At 34.7% G+C, this 22,014-nt stretch overlaps 1 protein-coding gene across 1 annotated transcript; it reads left to right on the top strand.

The window, feature by feature from the left end:
* Positions 1-8,637: 8,637 nt before the first annotated feature.
* LOC148618826 (serine protease 1-like) lies at positions 8,638-20,557 on the top strand. Its single transcript, XM_088576900.1, has 7 exons — positions 8,638-8,717; positions 10,940-11,001; positions 12,375-12,475; positions 13,175-13,470; positions 14,816-15,000; positions 15,900-15,954; positions 20,358-20,557. Exons 1-7 carry the CDS (start codon positions 8,675-8,677, stop codon positions 20,459-20,461), a joined length of 846 nt encoding a protein of 281 aa, XP_088433026.1. The 5' UTR covers positions 8,638-8,674; the 3' UTR covers positions 20,462-20,557.
* Positions 20,558-22,014: the final 1,457 nt, after the last annotated feature.

Genomic DNA, 22,014 nt, shown 5'->3' with positions numbered 1-22,014 from the left:
AAAAAGACATTTATTCTCTGTCACAGTGGATAAAGGCCCTGAGGTATTTATTTTGACACGAATGAAAGTTTTAAATAGATCAATGAGTGTCAATACTACATCAGTTTCCAAAGACCCCGATGTAGCAAAAACATGTCTACATGTTGTCGCACCAGCAGACAAAGCCCATAACAAAATTGTTTTTGTCTGCAAAACGTATTGCATCAAATGTTTATTATCAGAAGTAGACGTAGAAAATAATAGCATTGATAAAACCTACAATGCCACTACACTTTCCAAGGAAGAGTAGTGGATAACCATAAATGTGTGCTCTTTTGGTCTCTCTACCACAGACGATGATTGTGATTTACCGTCTATATACTGGATTCCTTAACTCCACAAGAATCCATACAAACAACGTTACATAGCTGGATCTGCAAAATGTACCTCTATCAAAGCTTTTAACTTCTATACTAACAGCTGCCGAAGAGGGTCTCCAGTTTTACCACAACACTTGTTACTCCCGTAATGGTATTAATTCAATGTGGACCCTGAAAAATTTGAAAGATCCTCAATTCAAGATTATTATCAGCATATAATAGCATTAAAACCCATGGTTGTTCAACACTGTATACTTCTATTCCTCATACTCAGTTAAAATCCCGACTCAAAAGCATTATACATCGTTGTTTTTTTTTCAAAAAGATGGTACACCTAGATACAAATATATAGTTTTTGGTAGAGATTCCTCATACTAGGTAAAAAAAGTAATTCCAAATCATCTTCAATATATACACAAGAAGATGTTTTCAAAATGCTGGGATTTTGATTGACAACATATTTGTCCAGTGTGGTGGACGCGTTTTTCAACAAGCGGTCGGCATTCCAATGGGAATAAATTGTGCTCCTCTACTTGCTGACCTATTCCTTCACTCTTATCAGGCTGATCTGATCCGAAAGAAAGAACATCGTTTAGCTAGATCTTTTAATCTCAGTTTCCGCTATATAGATGGCGTATTATCGTTAAACATTCCTAGTTTTGGGGATTTGATACATCGCATCTACCCAAAAGAACTTGAGATAAAGGATACTACAGACACTGTGAAGTCAGCTTCATATCTTGATCTACACTTAGAGATCGGTGGTAAAGGAAAACTATTGACCAAACTTTACGACAAACATGGTGACTTTTCATTCAGAATTTTGTCAACTTTCCTTTCATCTGTGGCAATATCCCTTCCACACCTACGTATGGAGTTTTCATATCACAACTTATACGTTATGCCAGAGCTTGCCGTAACTACGCAGACTTTTTATATTGCGCTAGACTTCTTACAATCAGGCTTCTGGAACAGGGTTATGTTGCTACAAGATTGAAGTCACCACTACTGAAGTTTTATAGTTGTCATCATGAACTCGTGGATCGTTACGGTGTATCCATCTGCACCATGAAAACTGATATGTTCAACGTGTCATAGTTTTCCTTTCCTCTTTCCTCTACCCCGGACTTGACTTTTTATGAGCAACTCGGCGGATGTTTCTAGAAAAGCAGAGGACACTTACTCTACCGGTGCACCTGGTCTATGCTCCCAGTTTTTAGTGAATTCCGAGTTGCCCATTAACTTTTGTTACTTTGTATGTATCATTTTAGTTACTTTTTGTCATGTTTGTTTTCCATGTCTGGTCTTTGTCCCTGAATTATATTCTTTTGATTTGCGCTAGAATCTTGGTTCCCTTGATTACTTTTTGAAAAGAGAAACATTGCATTTTTTTTGCAGTTTTTAACCAATATCTTGAAAAATTATAATAGATAGAAAATACTTCCAATTAATGAAATGATCCTCATGACAGGGCCTTCAAAAGTCTCCATTGGGTCAAAGTACGGCTACATTTCGTTAGAGTTAATCCCCTGGAAAGACGAAAATTCGTTGTATGCAGCTTTTAGCCAATAACTTGAAATCTTAATAGATAGTGATTTTTTTTGTTGATGAAATGATCTTAACGTTGAATTAAGCTTACAAAAGTGTTTAGCTTGAAAGGAAAAAAATGACGTTTTATACAGTTTTTAGACAATATCTTGAAAACCATACTATAAAAAAACTTCCAGTTGATGAAACTATTCTTATGATAAGGCCTGCAAAAGTCTAAAGTGGGTTGAACTTGTAGGAAGACGTCTAGTTAGACCTATTTTCCTTGAGAGGCGAAAAATGATGTTTGATGCAGTCTTGAGCCAATATCTTGAAAACCATTTGTACACCACCTCCATCACTTCCATGTTTGACACGTTTCACTGTATTTATAGAGTGTCGTGTAGTTCTTAGCACTACACAATGTCTGTGAAACTTGCTAGAAATAATTTGTTGTTTCTCTTTTTCCATTGTAATGTATTTGTAGGTACCATTATTCTGTTCTGTTCTGTTCCATTGTAATGTATTTGTAGGTACCATTATTATGTTCTGTTCCATTGTTATGTATTTGTAGGTACCATTATTCTGTTCTGTTCTGTTCCATTGTAATGTATTTGTAGGTACCATTATTCTGTTCTGTTCCATTGTAATGTATTTGTAGGTACCATTATTCTGTTCTGTTCCATTGTAATGTATTATAGGTACAATTATTCTGTTCTGTTCCATTGTAATGTATTTGTAGGTACCATTATTCTGTTCTGTTCCATTGTAATGTATTTGTAGGTACAATTATTCTGTTCTGTACTGTTCCATTGTAATGTATTTGTAGGTACCATTATTCTGTTCTGTTCCATTGTAATGTATTTGTAGGTACCATTATTCTGTTCTGTTCCATTGTAATGTATTATAGGTACAATTATTCTGTTCTGTTCCATTGTATTGTATTTGTAGGTACCATTATTCTGTTCTGTTCCATTGTAATGTATTTGTAGGTACAATTATTCTGTTCTGTTCTGTTCCATTGTAATGTATTTGTAGGTACCATTATTCTGTTCTGTTCCATTGTAATGTATTTGTAGGTACCATTATATTCTGTTCTGTTCCATTGGGCCATATTTGTAGGACGACTTTATTGGAATTATTGCCCTTAAAAGGCGTGAAATTATGTTTTATGCAGTTTTTAGCCAATGTCTGGAAATCCATAATATTTAGAAAGAACTTCATGGATGAAATGAGCCATATGGTAAGTCTTGCAAAAGTCTCTAATTGGGTCAAAGTTGTGGGAAGACTTCTTGTTAGAGTTATTGCCTTTGAAAGGTGAAAAATTGATGTTTTATGCAATGTCGAGAACCAAAGTAGGTAGATAAAAATTTGAACTGATGAAATGATCCTTATGATAAGGTCTGAAAAAATTTTCGTTGGGTCCAAGTTGAAGGGCGACCTTAAAAACCTAAAATCATGTTTTACGCAGTTTTTAGACAATATCTTGATGTCCGTAATAGATAAAGAAAAATCCAATTGGTGCAATGATTTTTACAATAAAACTTAGAAAGATCTTCATTGGTCAAAGTTGTAGGACGACTCGTTGTCAGTTATTGTCCTTGGAAGGCGAAAAATGAACCAGGTGAGCGATTCAAGTTCCCGGTAGCCACTAGTTTATACATTTTTTGTATTTAATTTAATAAACATCTCAACAGGTGACGTAAATAGAAAATTCATAATTAGTAGTGGTAAATTCTCATTTATCAAACGAAATCATAAAAAAATATACATCAGGTTTTGCAATTATTTCTGTTTTCTTTAAAAATTCCTCAAAAAATTATATTTATGATGGAAATTCTAGTTAAAAATAAATACATACATGATGATATTTTGGTTTTGCTTGATTGAAGCTAATAGTTGTTGTAGCCTATTCGTCAATATTGAAAGTTGAATTATTCATTTCCAATTATAAATTTTGTAAAAGACTAATGTTCAGGTCTAAGGAAAGAGGATGTGCCTAAAAAATTGGAATGCATTTTTGCATGAAATCTTGATTTTTCACAAATGCTACCCCCTATTTTCTTGCCTCAGTTCGCTCGGTTTTTAATTCCTTTTACGCCTCTTAACCTGAAATCCATGTTTGCCTCGGTGATCATGGTGTAAGTTTTTCTTATTGCGGAGGTTTTGCTAGGAAGTGACAAAGATAAATGAATAAAAAGAGAGAAAGTGGAAAAAAAATAAACACATGAAAACAAAAACAAAAAGTGCGTCCACAATCTTAAGCCCTAAAATTGGATCATTTAAAAGGTATTATGTAATATTTTTACGTTTAACTTCAACCATAAAATAAGCCTGTACCACGGCCATTGGATTTATTTATTATGTATCCATTAAGTATATAATTTATGGGCGGGACAGTGACGCTTTATGGTACATATATATAAACGCATAGAAACATGAAGTTCTGTCTGAAATGAGGATATTGCTGAGCTGGTTGATCACAACTTGCAATTGTCAATCGATCTCATTTGGAAACGAGATCGACGGGTTTGAATGAAAACGAAGCTTTAATGGATTTATAAATAAAGGGTAGTAAAATGTTGTACACCATTAAACAACATCACTTGATAAAAAAAATCTTGTACAAGTTTACTTTATTTCTTTAAGTGATACAGTGTAATCTGTAAATAATAATATGCGATATATATTGCACATAAGGTTTGAATAAGCACAAAAAGGCGTTGTACATTGTACACCCCATTATAAGGACAATTATCCTTAATGATAGCTACCTATGTTACCAGTCTCGTGCATTACTCATTCGGGATTATTCGGTCACTCGGCTACTGTGTGTGTGTAACACTAAAAGCAGAAAGCCCGAAATCAATACAAAATTCTATTAACTATTTTTTTCATATCCTAATACAATATTTCAAGACATATCTTAAGAAATGTTTTCAAGCAGAAGTGCGGTAAAATTGTGCTTTTATTATGTGTTTTCTCAGACATGTCTTGCTATTTAATGTTGCTTATACTATGCCCAGTTTTTCGTCCATCTCCTTCTCTAGTAGATAGACGAAAAACTGGACATAGTATAAACAACATTAAATAGAGAGCGGACATGTCTGAGAACACACATAATAACTCAAATATGGACAGAAAATGATTTAATATTTTTTTATATATAAAAAAAATCCTGGTTCCAAAGGCCTGTGCTTCTATTCTTTACACTTTCCCTAATTCTTTCTTCGACACAATTTATCAGTCCGTTTCTTTCCATTTTGTTTATTTACAGGGACGTTCAAAAACTTTATCTAATAGTTCCCTAGCAACAATAATTCAAAAGTGTAAGAATTTTTAAACCAGTAATCAAACTGGTACTGATCACATCAAAGTATGGAAACCAGTTCAAAGTTCACAGGATCCTCTGACGACACACGCATGAGTAATACGTAGGCGAACTATATTTGTATGACCCGATCATGTGACCAGGCTAGGGGCGAATCGGCATCACCGGCTTACGAGTGAAAAGTATGTAAAAAAACACGGACGCCATCTCGCTTTAGCCTGTCTTAGTGGCATTTCGTAGTTTACAATTCCCGCACGCACTTCACTAGTCAAATGCCACCTGAATATATACTTAGCTATTTCACACATAGTGGACATATACAAAATTCTCATCGCAGTGTTCTCAGCAACCACATGGAGTAGAGCTTAGATATTTTACAGAATGTTTTATCCTGTATAGTTCTATACCATGTATGCCATTTTCATGGCTGCCACTCATCTACTTCCTGTTTACGGAAGACTTACGTATTTTACACTTAGGGGAAAATTTTACAGGGTGTTTTATCATATAGTAAGTACTGTAGTGTGTCACGTTATTACGTTTTCATGACTGTGGCTCATCTACTTTTTTACATGTTTACTTAGAAAGCAGGCGACACGTCTTCCCTGGAAAACTCCATCTAGTTATGTATACATGTAAATGAACGTATGTGTTTTCTACAGATAATAAACGCTTACATGTAAATACTTAATTTTGTATTTTTATATTCCTCAAACAAAAGGATAATCAATTCTAATGGAATATATTTAACAAGAATACAATCAATATAAAGAGAAAGGATACAGAGAGATGTAGCAAAAGCGACCAAAATTGCAGAAAATACAACGAAAATTTCAATTGATGGTTTCCACTAGGTCTTCAACATGTGTTCAACATGTGAAACCACACCTGGTAGCAAGATGTGAAACCTCCGTTACAAACAAGTGACAATTCCACAGTCATTTCTAGCTAATTGCTATATATATATATATATACATATATTCTTCGTAGACTGGCCTAAATTGTCCTCAAAATTGAAGTCACAAGACATAGATATTTCAAGGTGAAATGGTTTTTAAGTTACATGTATGTAAAATGTAATGCTACATAGGAACAATATTACATCGGACTTGATTTCTCAGATAATAATTGCACTGCCATCATATAGTGTGAAATAACTATCAAAGAAAAAAAGTCGATTTGACCTACATATCAAGCTTTATTTAACCTTGTTAAAACATCAAAATTTAATTCCCAAGATGCAATACTGCAGATATGTGGTTGCAACTAAAAAGAATGTCAGTATCCCACAAAGAGAGATAACTTTGACGTACTTTTCATGCTTGACACTCTGGTTGAATAATGTCTGACTTGCTTCTTCATGTACTAGAACTGATACCATCATGTACTATATTATGTCTCCCTCCACTCTGGTGGGGAGACATATTGTTTTACGCCTGTCTGTGTGTCTGTCACAAAGTTCGTCAGCGCAACTCTTCTGAAAACAACTGGGCAGAATTCTACGAAACTTGGTATGTAAGATTTTGTCATCACACTGCGCCCGCCGTCGACGACGACCGCGCCGCAAACTTCTAGTTTGTATTTTTAAAACAAACTTTAATTTATAATGGTGTTAAGTATTACTTCTGACAAACAAAAATCCTACAATATTGTTTAATATCCAGATTCACTTAAGCATGTACTGTTATGCTGAAAAATTGGGATCATCTAATCCATTTTTCATGCTTGATTGACTGTTAATTTTTGCAACCATATCGATATTAGGTCACTTTTTATGTCCTACCTGGTTTCTCAGGTAGGTATGCTACCACCATATTTGAATTGATGAGTCTGTCAACATCCCACCTAAAATAGGTCAGATGACCTACAAATAATACCTCATTCACAGAGCAAAGCTTAGGACTAGGCAAATTGTTTTTAATGGAGAAATAATTAACTACCACATCAACCTTACTTTGAAAATTTCCTCTCAAAATAGTATCAAACATACTTGCAGACCAAATGAGAGCAGCAACCAATTCTTTTACAGAATTATTAGGGCTCCGCCACAAAAAGTAGCAGGCGCCCTATAGTAATTGCTCTGTCCGTCCGTCCGTCAATCCGTTACGAAATCTTGTCCCGACTATAACTTTTGTCTTTTGAGATAGGCTTTTGATATTTTGCATGTGGATATGTCACCTCAAGACGAAGTGTCGCGTACCATTGATGATGACCTTCGACCTTGAGGTAAAATTACTGATTTTAAATGGTAATTTCTTGTCCGGTCTGTAACCTTTTTGTCTTATGAGATAGGCTTTTGATACTTTGCATGTAGATAGATTATTTCAGACGAAGTGTCGTGCACCATTGATGATGAAATTCGGCCTTGAACTTTGACCTTGAGGTTAAATTATTAAGTTTTACATGGTAATTTCTTGTCCGGTCTGTAACTTAGAATATGGACCAGGTGCACCGGTAGGGTAAGCGTCCTCTGCTTTTCTAGAAACAGCCACCGACTATCTCGATTAAACTTTTCCTACTTTCCCTTTCTGTTGGAAACAAATGTTTTCCTTCCTTATGTAACAACTTCGTGTCTCGTGTTAGCGTGCTTGACTTGAGTGTTGGAAACACATGGCATATGATAAAGCATCCTCACAATACTAGGGTTTGGATTTGGATGACACGACCACCTGCGGGCTGTTGCTTCATTAAAATTTAGGCTCAACCTGAAATTCTTGCTATCTGCATTATGGCAAAAAACTACAGTCAACTGACTAATCAAACAGTCAAACTTATATTGAATTCCTCTTTGTTTTTGTACATGTATATAATTATCGAATACTTAAGACATATGTACAATATACAATACGACATGTTTGCAAAAATGATAACAATAAACTTTTATTATAATAAAAATGGTTAAAGCAATTACAATATAAAATGTGATCATACGAATTATTGAAAATGTTAATGTATAAAACCTTGAACAAGTGGATTAAATGGCGATAGACATTAATCTGACAGCTTTAGTTGTATATCTCACAAAGAAAGGAACAACGTGAATAGCCAGTTTGCTGTCAAAGAGGGTTTATTTTGTAAAAATATTGTCCAAGTCAATCTGAAAAAAAAAAACATTCTTACTAAAAAATTCAAGATCTGATATAAGCAAATATATAAAGGAGTTGGTTCAATGTCAATCAACTATGCAGTAAATTATATGGCAGAATAAGATTTGATAAAACCTTTAGAATTTTCCCCAAATTTGTAAATTTAACGTCTGTGGTTCATGTCTTGTGAAATGATCATAGAGAACAATTTACTATAAAATAGTACTACAAGACATGATTAGTGAGCGAAAAATCAAATCCCATACAATGAGTACCCGGAGGACAATAAAATCCCCGAAATGATACGTGTATATAAAGTGATCTACCCGGCGAGAAGTTTTAGTGAGTGATTTGTTTCTCGAACTGTTCAAATGGAAATTTTGATTTGTCTTGCACTATTTGGAGTAGTTTTTGGTAAGTACTTTTTAAATTGGTCGTACTACAAATCCATATCCATTAAAGGTAAATGTAAATTATATCAGCATACATTGTAATATCTGTAGAACTTTTTAACCAATGGAGAGATTTAAGGCTGTTTTGCTAATATGAGTTTCTCGCATGATCACCAGGCTCGTGGGAGAGGAAAACTTGATATTCCAGGCTGGATCGATGATACCCTCGGGCCATAGTAAGCGCATTGAAACCTTTCAACCATGTGGGACTCAATCACATAGCGATGTCGACAAAATACATTTTTTTCCTTGGGTTGATGTATCGATACAAGTTGAGGGGATTCAAAATAAACAGGTTGTCTGTAGTTGAATGTCCTTTCTGAATGCAACTTTATTTTTTTTACAGCAAAGCACGTTAGTCTAGTGTTTAGTATCGAAGTGAACAGTTCTGAAGTAATGTGGGTTATTTCCCTGGTTTTTATACACGGGTCGAATTCTACCCACTGTCCAACTACTCGGTACAATATCCAGACCTGGAGATTTATCATTTTCAATGATTTGGTAGAACTGCAAATCACATCCTCATGTAATGTCATCATATAATATATATAGATTAAGTCCTTGGATTCTCGCGTTAGGGACTAAGACATCATCGTCATTTAGCTTTTTTTAGGTCTTTGTCCCTGGATTACAGCTATAACCTTGGTTCCCTTGATTACTCTTTTAGTTTGCGCACTAGTTTGAGAAAATTACCTCTAGTCAACTCGTTGGTATTGAGTTCGAACAAGTCGTTGGTAACTCTTTTGTCGTAAAGTTTGGTCAAACTCTTGAACACTTCTATCATGTCACCACGTTGACGGCGAAAGCGGAGTGTTGGTAACTTGAGCCTCCACAGACGTTCCTTGTAAGTGAGATATCTAAAGAGACGGTATTGCCTAAGTCGTGCTTGTTTTTATACATTCTCAATGCTTGCAATATCTGTTTTCGGAAGGGAGACTAAATACTGTTCGCATATTCCAGATTCGGTCTGACCAGTGCCTTAAACAGCATGGTAAATGTACGGTTGTCGATATGTGTAAAAGACCGGTGGGTGAGGCCTGCTATCTGGTTGGCTTTGTTCACTTGATTCTGGATGTAGTTTGCAAACGACAGACTCTTGTCAAAGGTTTTCCAGAGCAACTTTCTCCAGGATAATGTTACCCTTTCGTATTTATTCATATTGTAGTCTGGCGGGTCTTTTTCTGTTTCCTTTTCTCTTATTGGTAATAGATTTGACCCCACTTTGCACTTACCAGGGTCAAATCTTAGCATCCATGTTTTGCTCCAATCGAAAAATTCATTCATTTCTCGTTATAGTTTTATCATTTGGTGTTTGATCTCTCACGAAATAGCTTGGTGTCGTCAGCAAACATATAAATTTTCGAGATAACCGTTGATAAAAGAACGAAGAGATTGGGACCGAGATCGGATCCTCGCGGAATTCTACTACTTCTCCAGCTTGATTGTGATCATCAATTTCAATAAAACATTTATCCGAAGAAGTTATTGAACCCTCATGTGGTACATAGTAACATCCAATAAGAATAGACTCATTAAAAAAGAAATTTGATATTTTAATTCACTTAACAAACTCTGATTCAGAGTCAACTTACTCTAAAACAAAATTCGATGGATTAATCACCATCCTTAATAGAATAACTTGTAAAGGATATGATTATCAAATTATCGGTATTGCTTATTTTCACAAATAGAGATATTCGACCCCTAATGTCACCTCTACATATGAAACAAGTCATTTCTGAGTATTGCAATGCATCTAACTAGTTAGTACTTGACGTTACTACAGTCCAAATTCAGTTCAGAAATAGTTTTCTTTACTATAGATCTCTAAGTGTAGGTCAAGATATGCGGCTGAAGAATTGTTCCGTTACCGTATTATTACTTGTGCTGTCGTGGCCTTTCGGAGCTTACTTACATCCATGTGGAACACCCCAGTTAACGATTTCATAGCCAGAGGTATACCTGCCCGTCTGTTCGAATCGCCATCATTCTAGTATCTTTTTTTCATATCAAAGGCAAGCTCTGTCTTTAAAGTTTTCTCGATTCGCAGGTTTGTCTTGTTGTCAGAAGGGAATTCGTGATGAAATTGATCCCGCATTTGGCAAAAAATAATAATGAACCTTAACATGTAAATATGTTTTCAGTTGTATAGACTAATAAAATTTGTACACCCTTGTTTTGCAGCTCACGAAACAGTGAATATAACTGAGGGCTCTGATGTGCAACCAAACCAGTACTATTGTCGGGTAATTCTATTAAGCACATTCAGTTATGCTGTGTATTAAGGTTCTGCTAAAGTCAATATCATTGACAGTTTTCATTCGTAGTTTTTGCCTCGCCTGCTAGGTTTAAATTTGCTTTTCCGGCGACGACGGTGGAAGAGGCGACGGCGTCCACAAACTTAACGTTAAGTTTTCTGATGAGTTCATTTAAACATGAACCGCTTATGCTAAGTTCAAATTATTATACAAAATACGAAAGCAACACGAAAAAATAATATATAACAAACACAGCATCATATTAACAATATCTAACAGGCCAGACTTATCTTTGTGATAACAGCTTACAATAGTATAATACATTGAGCCCAGAAATAATTCAAGATTTTTAAAGGGTCTGAAATTTATATATTCCTGCTCCTAAAAGTGGTATGCATTACAGCCTAGCATTGCTTTGCTTGAACAAATTGTGATTTCTTTATATTCAAATAAATTCAGATTATTTTGCTATGGTCCAGCTAGTTACCAACATCAATACAGACAAAAATATCTGAATTTTTATTTAAATCTAGTAATTTGTTACAAGTTAGTGGTAGCTTGCACTGCACTAGGTTTTTAAGAATATTTTTGCATTTCCAAACAAAAACCTTTCTCGTCTTTTAAAATTGATGTTTACACTTATATCATTTGCAAAATATAGTTGTTAATAATTGCATTCTTGAAAAAATGACGTATTTTGTCTAGTTAATGTCCTAGATTTTGACTTTAGTGGAACCTTAATAAAGGTGTTATAAAAGCATCGTGTATGTTTTCGGTCCATCTGATGAACCGAATAACCTTTGATAAAATGCAAAGAATGATAATCTAGGTTTGTTGCGTACATTTCAACTAAAAATGTCCCCAAAATGAATTTGTAAGGATGTAACATAAACATGCAAATTGTAATTTTTAGTCTGTTGGATTTTTCACCGCAATAACATTAAAAATATCACACTTTCATTCGAGGAATGAAGGTGGATTACAAGTCCTAGAAGGCGGGCATTACATTCAAGGTCGCAAGAATACAACATGTACATGTATCTAAAACTTACTATTGCATACTTTTTTATGGCTAATAACTTATACATATAAGATGCAGTTGCATTGTGCTGACACTACACATTGTAATTAATAACTGTAAATTCACTTGAGTGAATGAGTTGAGGACAAAACAAACAATCAAAAATGTAAGATTAATATAAGTTAATGAAGAGCTGTAATGGTAAAATAAAGATTAAGTCTTAGGAAAAAATATTGAATTTTCTAAAAATCGTTTTAAGATGAATATGACGCGTGTATTTAGTACATCAAGCAATTATATTTGAAACATTATTAACTTAGACTAAAGACCGTCATTTCAGGTCTCCATCCAATATCAGGACAATCACAGTTTCTGTGGTGGTTCTTTGGTACGTACAGGAGATGATAAAATTGTCGTTCTTACAGCTGCTAGTTGTTTCAAGTAAGTGTTTGTATTGTTAGCCACAGACCTATAGGATACATTGTTAATGTCGTTGAGCTTCCTATCTTTAAGTCATAAGAAATTAAGACATGTTAGGATAATTGTTTTACCGTAAAAGATTTTTTTAATGGGTTTTCTAAAATTATTGCGAAACAATGCCTAATTAAAAAAAAGTACATTTTTTGCATTAAAAAAAAATTCGAAGATAATTGATAAGAATGAAAGGCAGACAATATTTCGTTGTTCTGTTGTGCTTAAGTAAAGGATCTCCATACTTAAGCTCTTTCTGAATATCTTAACTTGAGGTTAGACATGGGGAACTGAAATAAATGTGAAAAAAAATTGGACGTGATAAGTTACCCATGCTTATACTTGTAACAAAAAAATTCAAAAGCGTTTGGAAAACGCCCTCAGAAAACTATACAATACAATAACAAATAAACCGAGAACTTAATTCATGGTTAGTTTATTTCGGATCAAGTTTCTTTTGTAAATTCAAGCACTTGTATTTTGCGAATCAACCCTTTTGTCGTAACAAATACTAGCCTTTTCGAGTATTTTTGTAAAACTGTCACCAATAAAACATAGTCATGTCGTGTATATGTCTTGTCTGTAATTTGTATTGATTCACATTTTCTTAGTACATTAATGTTCGTGTACAATTTACTTAGTCTGGCAGTTTACTCGTTTTTCAATTAGGTTGGAGGAATTTGATAACTTAACTGTAACTGAAGTAGTAGTCGGCAAATATTACCCAATGTCCACTGAGCAAAACTTGACAATATACGAACACACGTATAGAGCAAAGAAAACTATATTTCACCCCGAGTATAACCGTTCGAGCAATCATAACGACCTAGCCATCATTTATTTAGCCGAGGATGTTGTAGCAAACCCAGGTGTACAGCCTATTGAACTCACCAGTAAACCAAGTGTGAACTACATCAATGAGGACTGTATTATTTCTAACTGGCGTCCTTTCACGTTTATTGGAGGTTGGTCATCTTTCTAGTATTATTTCAGTTGCATTTCTACTTTCATATCTTTTTTTAACGTGATAGTAATGCATGCTATGGCATACTCACAATGCCGGAATTCAAGACATAAACACCTGTGTATCGCACATTTGCAAAACTTTTTTTGAAAAAAACTCGAGTGTCATTTTCTGATTTAAGCCAGAATTTCAGAAAAGTTTCGTTAGTCAGATAAACTCGGTTTCATTAGTGGCAACGTGTGTGCAAAATATCCACTATATATATTGCTCTCAGTTCGTACAAGAAATCCCTCTATGTTTTTCACCTACATGTACTAATAGACAAGTCTGAACATTGTATTAAAAAGTACTTCAACGGGTCATACTGTTATTTGGTTATACAGCATATATCCTAACACGAATGCCTTACATGTACATCTGTGCGTGTCAACATTTCTTATGTTCGGGGAGTTTTAGTTTAAGAATTTTAGTAAAGACCGTAAGTTTCTAACAAAAACAAATAACAATTTATTAAGACTTTAAAATCGAGCATAGTTTGACTAAATCACGATAACGACCAAAATTGATATCCATTGAAAACATTTCCCGCGTTAACTCCATGTACACAGTAAGTAAGTAAATAATATTAAGAGTTGGATTCTATGTACAATTCAGTAAGTTTGTTTGTTTGTTTGTTTGTTGGGGTTTAACGTCCGAGCAGCAATATTTCAGCTATATTCAGACGATGAACATGAAATTGATGATAAAATGAGCATGAAATGATGATGAAATGAAAAAGAGATGGGACACAAGGACAATGGGGTCGACAAATTTTGATTGCTACTGGAAATAGGGAGAGTTGGGTAGGGTCAGACAATTTAGCCTCCTGTGGCGGAGCCCTATGGTTCCTACTCCGGGAGAATACCACAGTAGGGTTCTTTAACGTGCGAGGAACGTGGCATCTTTCCCAACATGGTGCACCACTATGGTTTGCGGTCAGGTTTTCCGTATTATAGCCTGACAACCCCAGCATGTAACATGCCAGGGGTACCCCATTCAACCACTTGGGGCACACATCCCAGTTGCTCTGTGGGCAGAGCGCCCTAGCCCCCGGCTAGGGTTCTGAGCACTATTTAATCGCCTTTTACGACAAGCTTAGTGCTGCTGCAGACCTATTCTTTTAACACCCGGACCTGCACGGGGATAATTCAGTAAGTTAAACATGCGTTGTAAGGTCAAACAGTAGATACTAGGTTTTATTCAGACATAGCTACATATGTTATTTCACTTGGTGGTTTTGAATTTTTTAAAAATCGTTTTTAATATATGTATCAGCTTGTGTGTTGTCATTTTACTATTTCCCACAGGAATGGCTATGAAAGGTCTCAAGGACACCGGAGTAGAGCTTTACCCAGATGTAAAATGTTACATGGATTTTCCACACGGCGATTTTCACAAGTTTAACATGATCTGCGGCGAAAAGAGAGGCGTTGAGGACAGTTTGGACATTTTTATTACCTGCTGGGGAGAAGGCGGTGTAGATACTTATAAGGTATAAAATATTGAAAATCCAATAGTTTCTATTGCATTTTAGTGTCGTTTGTATAATCATCTCTCTATATTGTTTATCCATCAGTACATTCTGTATACTTTTATCTCCCATTAACAAGGGTAATAGTTATATGAAAAGCCACATGTTATTAACTGTTTACTATAATATTTCAAACAAAATATTAAAAAATAAAAATATGTAGGCTTTCCAAACATGAATCACATTTTGCATGATTCTTAGATGGAGTGCTACTTATTGACTCTAAATTCTTATAAAAATAATCTTAGCCTGTTAAACCATGTACATTTGGGAACCAGTGTAGACATGATTTATATTGGACATAATTTTTCATGGTGGATAGACTACGCACTTTTGACACAGTTTGCTCCAGACAGGAAAACACACACACACACATAACAAAATACAAAACAATAAACAAAAGAATACGTACGAAGACTGCAATCAGTACTTTTTAACAACACGATTACAGAATATGACTAATTCATGACAAAATGCACATCTCCATATAGTAATCTAACACTCCATTGAATTTCATAACAATCCCGCAAGTCATAAGGTAAAGGAGTTGTGAGCATTGCATTTGACGAAGTTTTGCTGAAAAACGTCCAAGTTCAAAATCCATTGTTCTTGCAATTTTTGTCCAAACATAAATTCCTGACAGTATCCACATATCCATGTGGTTATATTTCACCCCACTAAGTTTCATAAAATGTTCCAATCTGCTTAGTAAATAGTTCAGAGAGACGGTCGGACCTACGGACAGACAGGGTGAAACCTATATACCCATACTTCATTTACGGGCGTATAATAAAAATCATTGTCAAACCGGGGATATAATTAAAATTTCAACACAATCTAACTGATTTATTCTCTCGCAGGGAGATGTTGGTGGACCATTAGCTTGTAAAGATGGAAACAATCTAGTTTTAAATGGTAAGCAGTTTCTAGTAATTATTCAATTTATGTTTCTTACCAGAAATGAGACTGGTCCCATGCGGCACCGCAAAACTTAAACAAAAAGAAAAGAAACTAGTACTTAGGTCTAAGAATGTTCTTAAATGTTTCTGACGTCATGAATTTCAAATATTATGTTTGGTTTTACCATGGAAGTTAAGACTGTTCTCAGACATACGAATTTTTGTAATGTTTTGTGGTGCGCAGCTAAGTGTACTTTGTCTAGAACTGAGAGGTTAATGTACAATCTACATAGAGTAACTTATTTTTGCGAGCATTTTTCGCATCCTGAAGCGTAAAATGGTTGATTAACAGTAGATATGTCACTTCAGATCAAATGGCATATAATCAGATAATGGATTGATATAACGAGAATGAATATGGTGAATATGTCAAAGAGACAACAACCCCCACCGGGATGAAAAATGGCAGCTCAAGTCCACTCATAGGTATTCAATGAACGACGAGGAAACCCTCATACCACATGACATTAAAACCAGTTCAAAAAGTTCCCTTGTTAACACAAAAAAAGAAAGAGACTGATTATGCAAAGGACTTCTAGTAGTTAACTGACATGCTAGCTCCATACCAGTTTAAACCTACAAAAAGTTATGCCCTCTCCGTATGTAATATCGATTCCAGTTCCTCTCATACGGGGTTGAGAATCACGTTATATCATAAGTCATACAATAAGGACACAACCCATGTCATGCCGAAAACTGCTTTTAAATATAGTGTGTTCGTGTCTTTGTAAAGGCCATATTTGCGAATCGATGTTAATAAAAACAAGAGGCTCACCTGGTTAAAGTTGTGCCTTTCAAGGGATTTAAGTCTAACAAGGTGTTGTCCGACAATTTTGACTCAAGAAGACTTTGGTACGACTTACCATAAGGATCATTTAATCAACTGAAAGTTTCTATTTATTGGTTATCAAGACAATGACTGAAAACTGCTAAAAACATCAGTTTTCGCCTTTCAAGGGAAATAACTCTAACAAGGAATCGTCCATCAACTTTGATCCCCTGCAGACTTGTAAGCCTTACAAGATCATTTCAGCAATTGAAAGTTTTTCCCTCTATCATAGATTTCCAGATATTGGCTGAAAACGATAAAAACGTAATTTTTCACCTTTCAAGGGCAATAACTCTGACAAGGAGTCTTCCGACAACTTTGACCCCCCTGCAGACTTTTGTAGGTCTTATAATAAGGATCATTTCGGCAACTGAAATAATTTGGCTAAACCTTACAGTTTTTGAGATGGATGAGAAAAACTGACTTACCCCCTTTGTTCTATTTTTAGTACCAGCGCCCATGTTTTTCGAACTATAAAAAATCCTCACATTTGATTTATGTACAGTACCTGAGGAATATTCTTACCTTGTTTGGTTCTAATTGGTCTGGTAGTTTCAGAGGAGAAGATTTAAAAAAAAATAATATTAAAAATAAAGAACGAACGTCAAAAAAAGGCAATAATTACAACCTGGCCTAACAGATTAACACAAAAAAATGACAAGAGATAGATTTTATCATGCTTAACCGTGTTACCCAATCAGAATTTGGCTTAACTGAAGAGTTAAGGAGATAAATGCTAAAAATCTTCTGTCTAACCCTTTAGCTCTATTTTTAGTAACGGCGGCCATGTTTTCAACAGATAAAAAATCCCCATATCAGTTATAATTAGAACATTCAAAACAAGTTTGATTCCAATTGGTCAAGTAATGTCAGAGAAAATTTGGGAAAGAAAAAAAAACGTAGAACAAGGAATAACTCCAACATCCAAGATAGATCTCATCATGTTAAACATTTATACGAAAAACTTCTGTCTGACCCCTGTGTTCTATTTTTAGTAACGGTGGCTATATTTTTCGACAGATCAAAAATCACCACATCATTTCTATGCAGAATACCCCAAGAAACATTTATACATAGCTTGGTTCTTATTGGTCCAGTGGTTTCGAAGGAGAAGATTTTTGAAACATTGTCAGCGACGACGGACGCCAAGTGGGCTAAAAATGCCATCTTAAACGATTTGACAACAATAACATAACAATATCCTTTACGAATTAGCATATTCAATGGTTTAATCAATTTTTGGCTGAGTATTGAGCTTTCCGTACTTAGTGAAGAATATTCCCATAAAATATAGGATGGGAGATAGCTGCACGTATTTATCATTTATATCTGTATTTTGAGAATGAGTTCCTTTTATCGGTTATTTTTACGAGCTTGTGTAATCAAAAACCTTGATGTAGTAATTTTTCGTTTATGTAAATATTTCTTTCGTTAAAATTCGAAACCTTGTTACAAATACGAGCAAATCGAAAGAAACTAAATGATGGTGGCAAAGGGACGTCACCATCTGAAAACGAATAGTTAACAGTAGGTAATGAAAAATCATCCCTTCAATCGTACATTTTAGTATTAGGTTTACCATTCAGGATATGAATACTAAGATCAAGAAACGGAATTCCTTATTATCAATATATGCTCAGTTTCTTTAGTATAAATATTGAAGTCTTCGTTTTGAAGATCCAAAATTTCGTCAAAACATCAGAAGGTGTTAAAATATTTCTACCAAACGTTGTTTTTAAGAGTAATCAAGGGAACCAAGGTTATAGCGGTAATGAAAAGAATGCAATCCAAGGAGGACAAAGACCAGACATGGAAAACAGACATACAGAACAAAGAACATAAAGTAACTAAAATCATACATACAAAGTAACAAAAGTAAATGAGCAACTCGGACTCCACTAAAAACTGGGAGCATGGACCAGGTGCACCGGTAGGGTAAGCGTCCTCTGCTTTTCTAGAAACACCCGCCGAGTTGCTCATAAAAAGTCAAGTCCTGGGTAGACAAAGGAGGAAAGGAAACTATGACCCGTTGAATAAATCAGTTTTCATGGTGCAGATGGATACACCTTAACGATCCACGAGTTCATGATGACGACCATAAAACTTCTGTAGTAATGACTTCAATCTTGTAGCAACATAACCCTGTTCCAGAAGCCTATTTGTTAGAGTTCTAGCGCGATACAAAAAGTCTGCGTAGTTTCGGCAAGCTCTGGCATGACGTATGAGATGTGATATGATCTGAATGAGAAGTCATCAATGGAAAGTTCTTTATCTATTCTAGCCATAAATTGTGTTTTGTAACAAGACAGAAAGAGGTCCACATTCAGTGGTGCACAATGGTCCCCATGGGAATTCCAATACTTTAACGATAAACGGTATCCCCAAAGCGAACAAAAATGTTGTCTTACCAGAACTCTGTGCTGTAAGTACATCAAAAGAAGTCTAATTAATGTGGTTATTTCTTTCGTTACTAAAATATTCTCACATCCCGATTCACCAAAGGACAATTTGATAAGATCTGCAAATTTTTGTTTTATGAGATTATGTTGAAGTGTATTGTATAAGGTAGAAAAATCAAAACTTTGAGCAGATTCGAAAGATCCCACATGGTCATGTAATTTACCAAGCACTTTAAGTGAGTTTTTTTAACACTCCAGAAATAGTTAATTCCATATTTTGATGTAAAAAAATATTTATAATAAGATTTTTTTATGGAATCGAGCTCACTAGTAAGTAAAATAGAAAGTCTGGTTGTTGAGTAATGGTTTGAAGAGGAAATAAATCTATATTGATAAGGTGATTTGTAAAGTTTGGGAACCCAATACACAGTGGGATTTCTGTTTGTTTGTGCTTGTTCACAGTTTCACTTTCTGAAAATTTAGTCAGTTGGAATGTAGGTGAAGTCGTAATTTATTTTTGTAGAATTTCAATGTAGATTTTACGTCAAATAATTATTTTAGAAATTGTAATCGGGTTTGCAGTATTATTGTTTTGGTATTACCGTCCATACCCATTCAGTCTGTGTCCATGATGTCTGTTCTTACATATTGATGACCGAATTTGTTCTTGCGATGTTTCCAATGTCAATGATATTTTCGTTCAGACCGAAAAGATAAACCGTTTGTAACTTCTGTATTCATTAATTTGAAATGAGATTATCCCAACTGTTTATAGACTATTTCAAAAGATTGAGCGGTTAAATATTTAGTGTGATGATTGCGATTTTTTTTAATGCTGATAAATGACACTTATAAACTTTTTTTTATCTGTCACCGGTCTCATCCACATACTAAATGCCACATCCTGGTTTGTTTCATGTAAGTAACTAGATCAAATGGTTATTTTTTTAAGGTGATATCGGAATCAAATTTCAAAGAAAAAGTGCCAGCATTAACATTGGGTGTTACTTAATACTGCACGTATATGTTAAAAACTCCAGCTACAAGTTCACCAGCTGAGAGAACGGCTAACAATACCAAACATAGTCAATGCTATACCTGTAGTCTTACTAGTGCTTTAACTATTTTTAGGAGTAACTAGCTGGGGTATTGACTGTGCTCGTCCTGACAAGGCTGATATCTACACTGATATTTACATGATGAGAAGATGGCTCAATGCTAGACTTGGACTGTAAATCGACAAAGTGAATTATAACTCCTCTCAATTATTATTATCTATTTTTTTCATTGAATTGTAATAATTATTATCTCGTCACTAAACGTATACATTTGAAGTTGTTTTTTTTTCAGTTTGTTAACGTAATTACTTGGGATATTTATAGCAAGATGTTTGCAAGATATTTTCACTTGATTTAATTAAGCTGACTTTTTTTTCAAAACATTCAGATCTTGCAAAGAATTGTAGTATTAACGTATACAAAGCACAGAAATTGTTACCGTGACCTTTCACAAGGAAGAGATGTATTAACTATCTATATAAACTTTTCTGTCTGCTTCTTGAATTCATCAATTGCCCTTCTGTATGTCATATGACCGGAACTTGGGCAATTTCAAGTTCGGTTCTACAAACTAATTTTTTTCATGCTAAAATACTGAAATGCAACTACCCATGTCATGGCTACTATTTATTTTGGTATATTGTTTAGTCATGACGTGTTTTCAATTACTTTGTCTACTGACTAATAAGCCAAACAAAACAAAATGTAAAATGTGGTAGATCTTTGTCAACTTGTCTTATTGAAACTTGCCAGCGAAAGGAGAGACTAAGGTATTATCTTGAGAAGTCAAGTCCAGGGTAGAAGCAATGGTACCTACAGCAGTCTGCCACGGGAGGTGGTGACTCATTACCTATGTGTGTGTTTGTGTAATGTTGCGATTTGATTCAAAATCATACCTACCCTCTTCAAGGATAGGCGTTACTTCTCTGAAAAACTCATACATAAATAATAACTAGGATACAATGACATACAAGAATATAATAAGGGCAATAACCAAGTAATTAAATCTCGTTATTACTTCTCCGTTTACAATGTTTTTTTTCATATGGGGTTTCTTTACGATGCTTGCTTACGTCTCTGATTTTTTTTTGCTTGGTCTACCCTCATGGGTTATTTGTTTTGTATTGTTTTAACCATGCTTTCCATTTATTTAACCTTAATGTAGCTAAGCAACTCTTCACTACACCAACATTCGAAAGCGATTAATCCAGATTTTGCTTTTTAAATGTCTATTAAATAGAAATAAATAAAATAAAATGGAAATGCCACATCGAAGACAAACATTAAAGGGTAAACTAAAATTATGAAACAAGGATGGGTTACTTCGCTATTCGCTACGCGTGAAGCATATGCAATAAACACGTGAATCACGATAAATGGGATTTTCATCTGGCCACTTAAAAGACATAACAGCGAGTTCATGATTCAGAAACTCTTTAACGACTAATGAGCCCATGGTCTAGAACCACACTTAACGACCACTGAGGTCATGAACAAAAACCGAAATAGAGATTGAGACACCAATGTGATAGACCAACTTGCAATAGCCACCATTTGGTTAGATATAAGCAATAAACGAGAGTACATTCTTCTTGAAGATTCTAATTTCCCAATAGAGTATTCCAAAATTGACATTTCATGAAATATTTTGCTCCTTTCAGGAATTCAGACAGTGTCCTTGAGCAGGGTTATTAGTTTAACTACTTTACCGCTTAATCTTGTAACTTTAT

Source organism: Perna viridis, chromosome 4 (genome assembly GCF_037379345.1).
Source record: "Perna viridis isolate PV_CMFRI_1.1 ecotype Kerala chromosome 4, ASM3737934v1, whole genome shotgun sequence".
Lineage (NCBI taxonomy): Eukaryota > Metazoa > Mollusca > Bivalvia > Mytilida > Mytilidae > Perna > Perna viridis.
Note: the sequence above shows the minus strand (reverse complement) of the source record. Positions and strands in the feature narration are given on the sequence as shown.

Coding starts and splice junctions, on each gene's coding strand:
- LOC148618826 (XM_088576900.1), top strand. CDS start 8,675: ATGGAAATTTTGATTTGTCTTGCACTATTTGGAGTAGTTTTTG. Junction 13,471..14,815: donor TCCTTTCACGTTTATTGGAG/GTTGGTCATCTT, acceptor TATTTCCCACAG/GAATGGCTATGAAAGGTCTC. Junction 15,955..20,357: donor AAACAATCTAGTTTTAAATG/GTAAGCAGTTTC, acceptor AACTATTTTTAG/GAGTAACTAGCTGGGGTATT.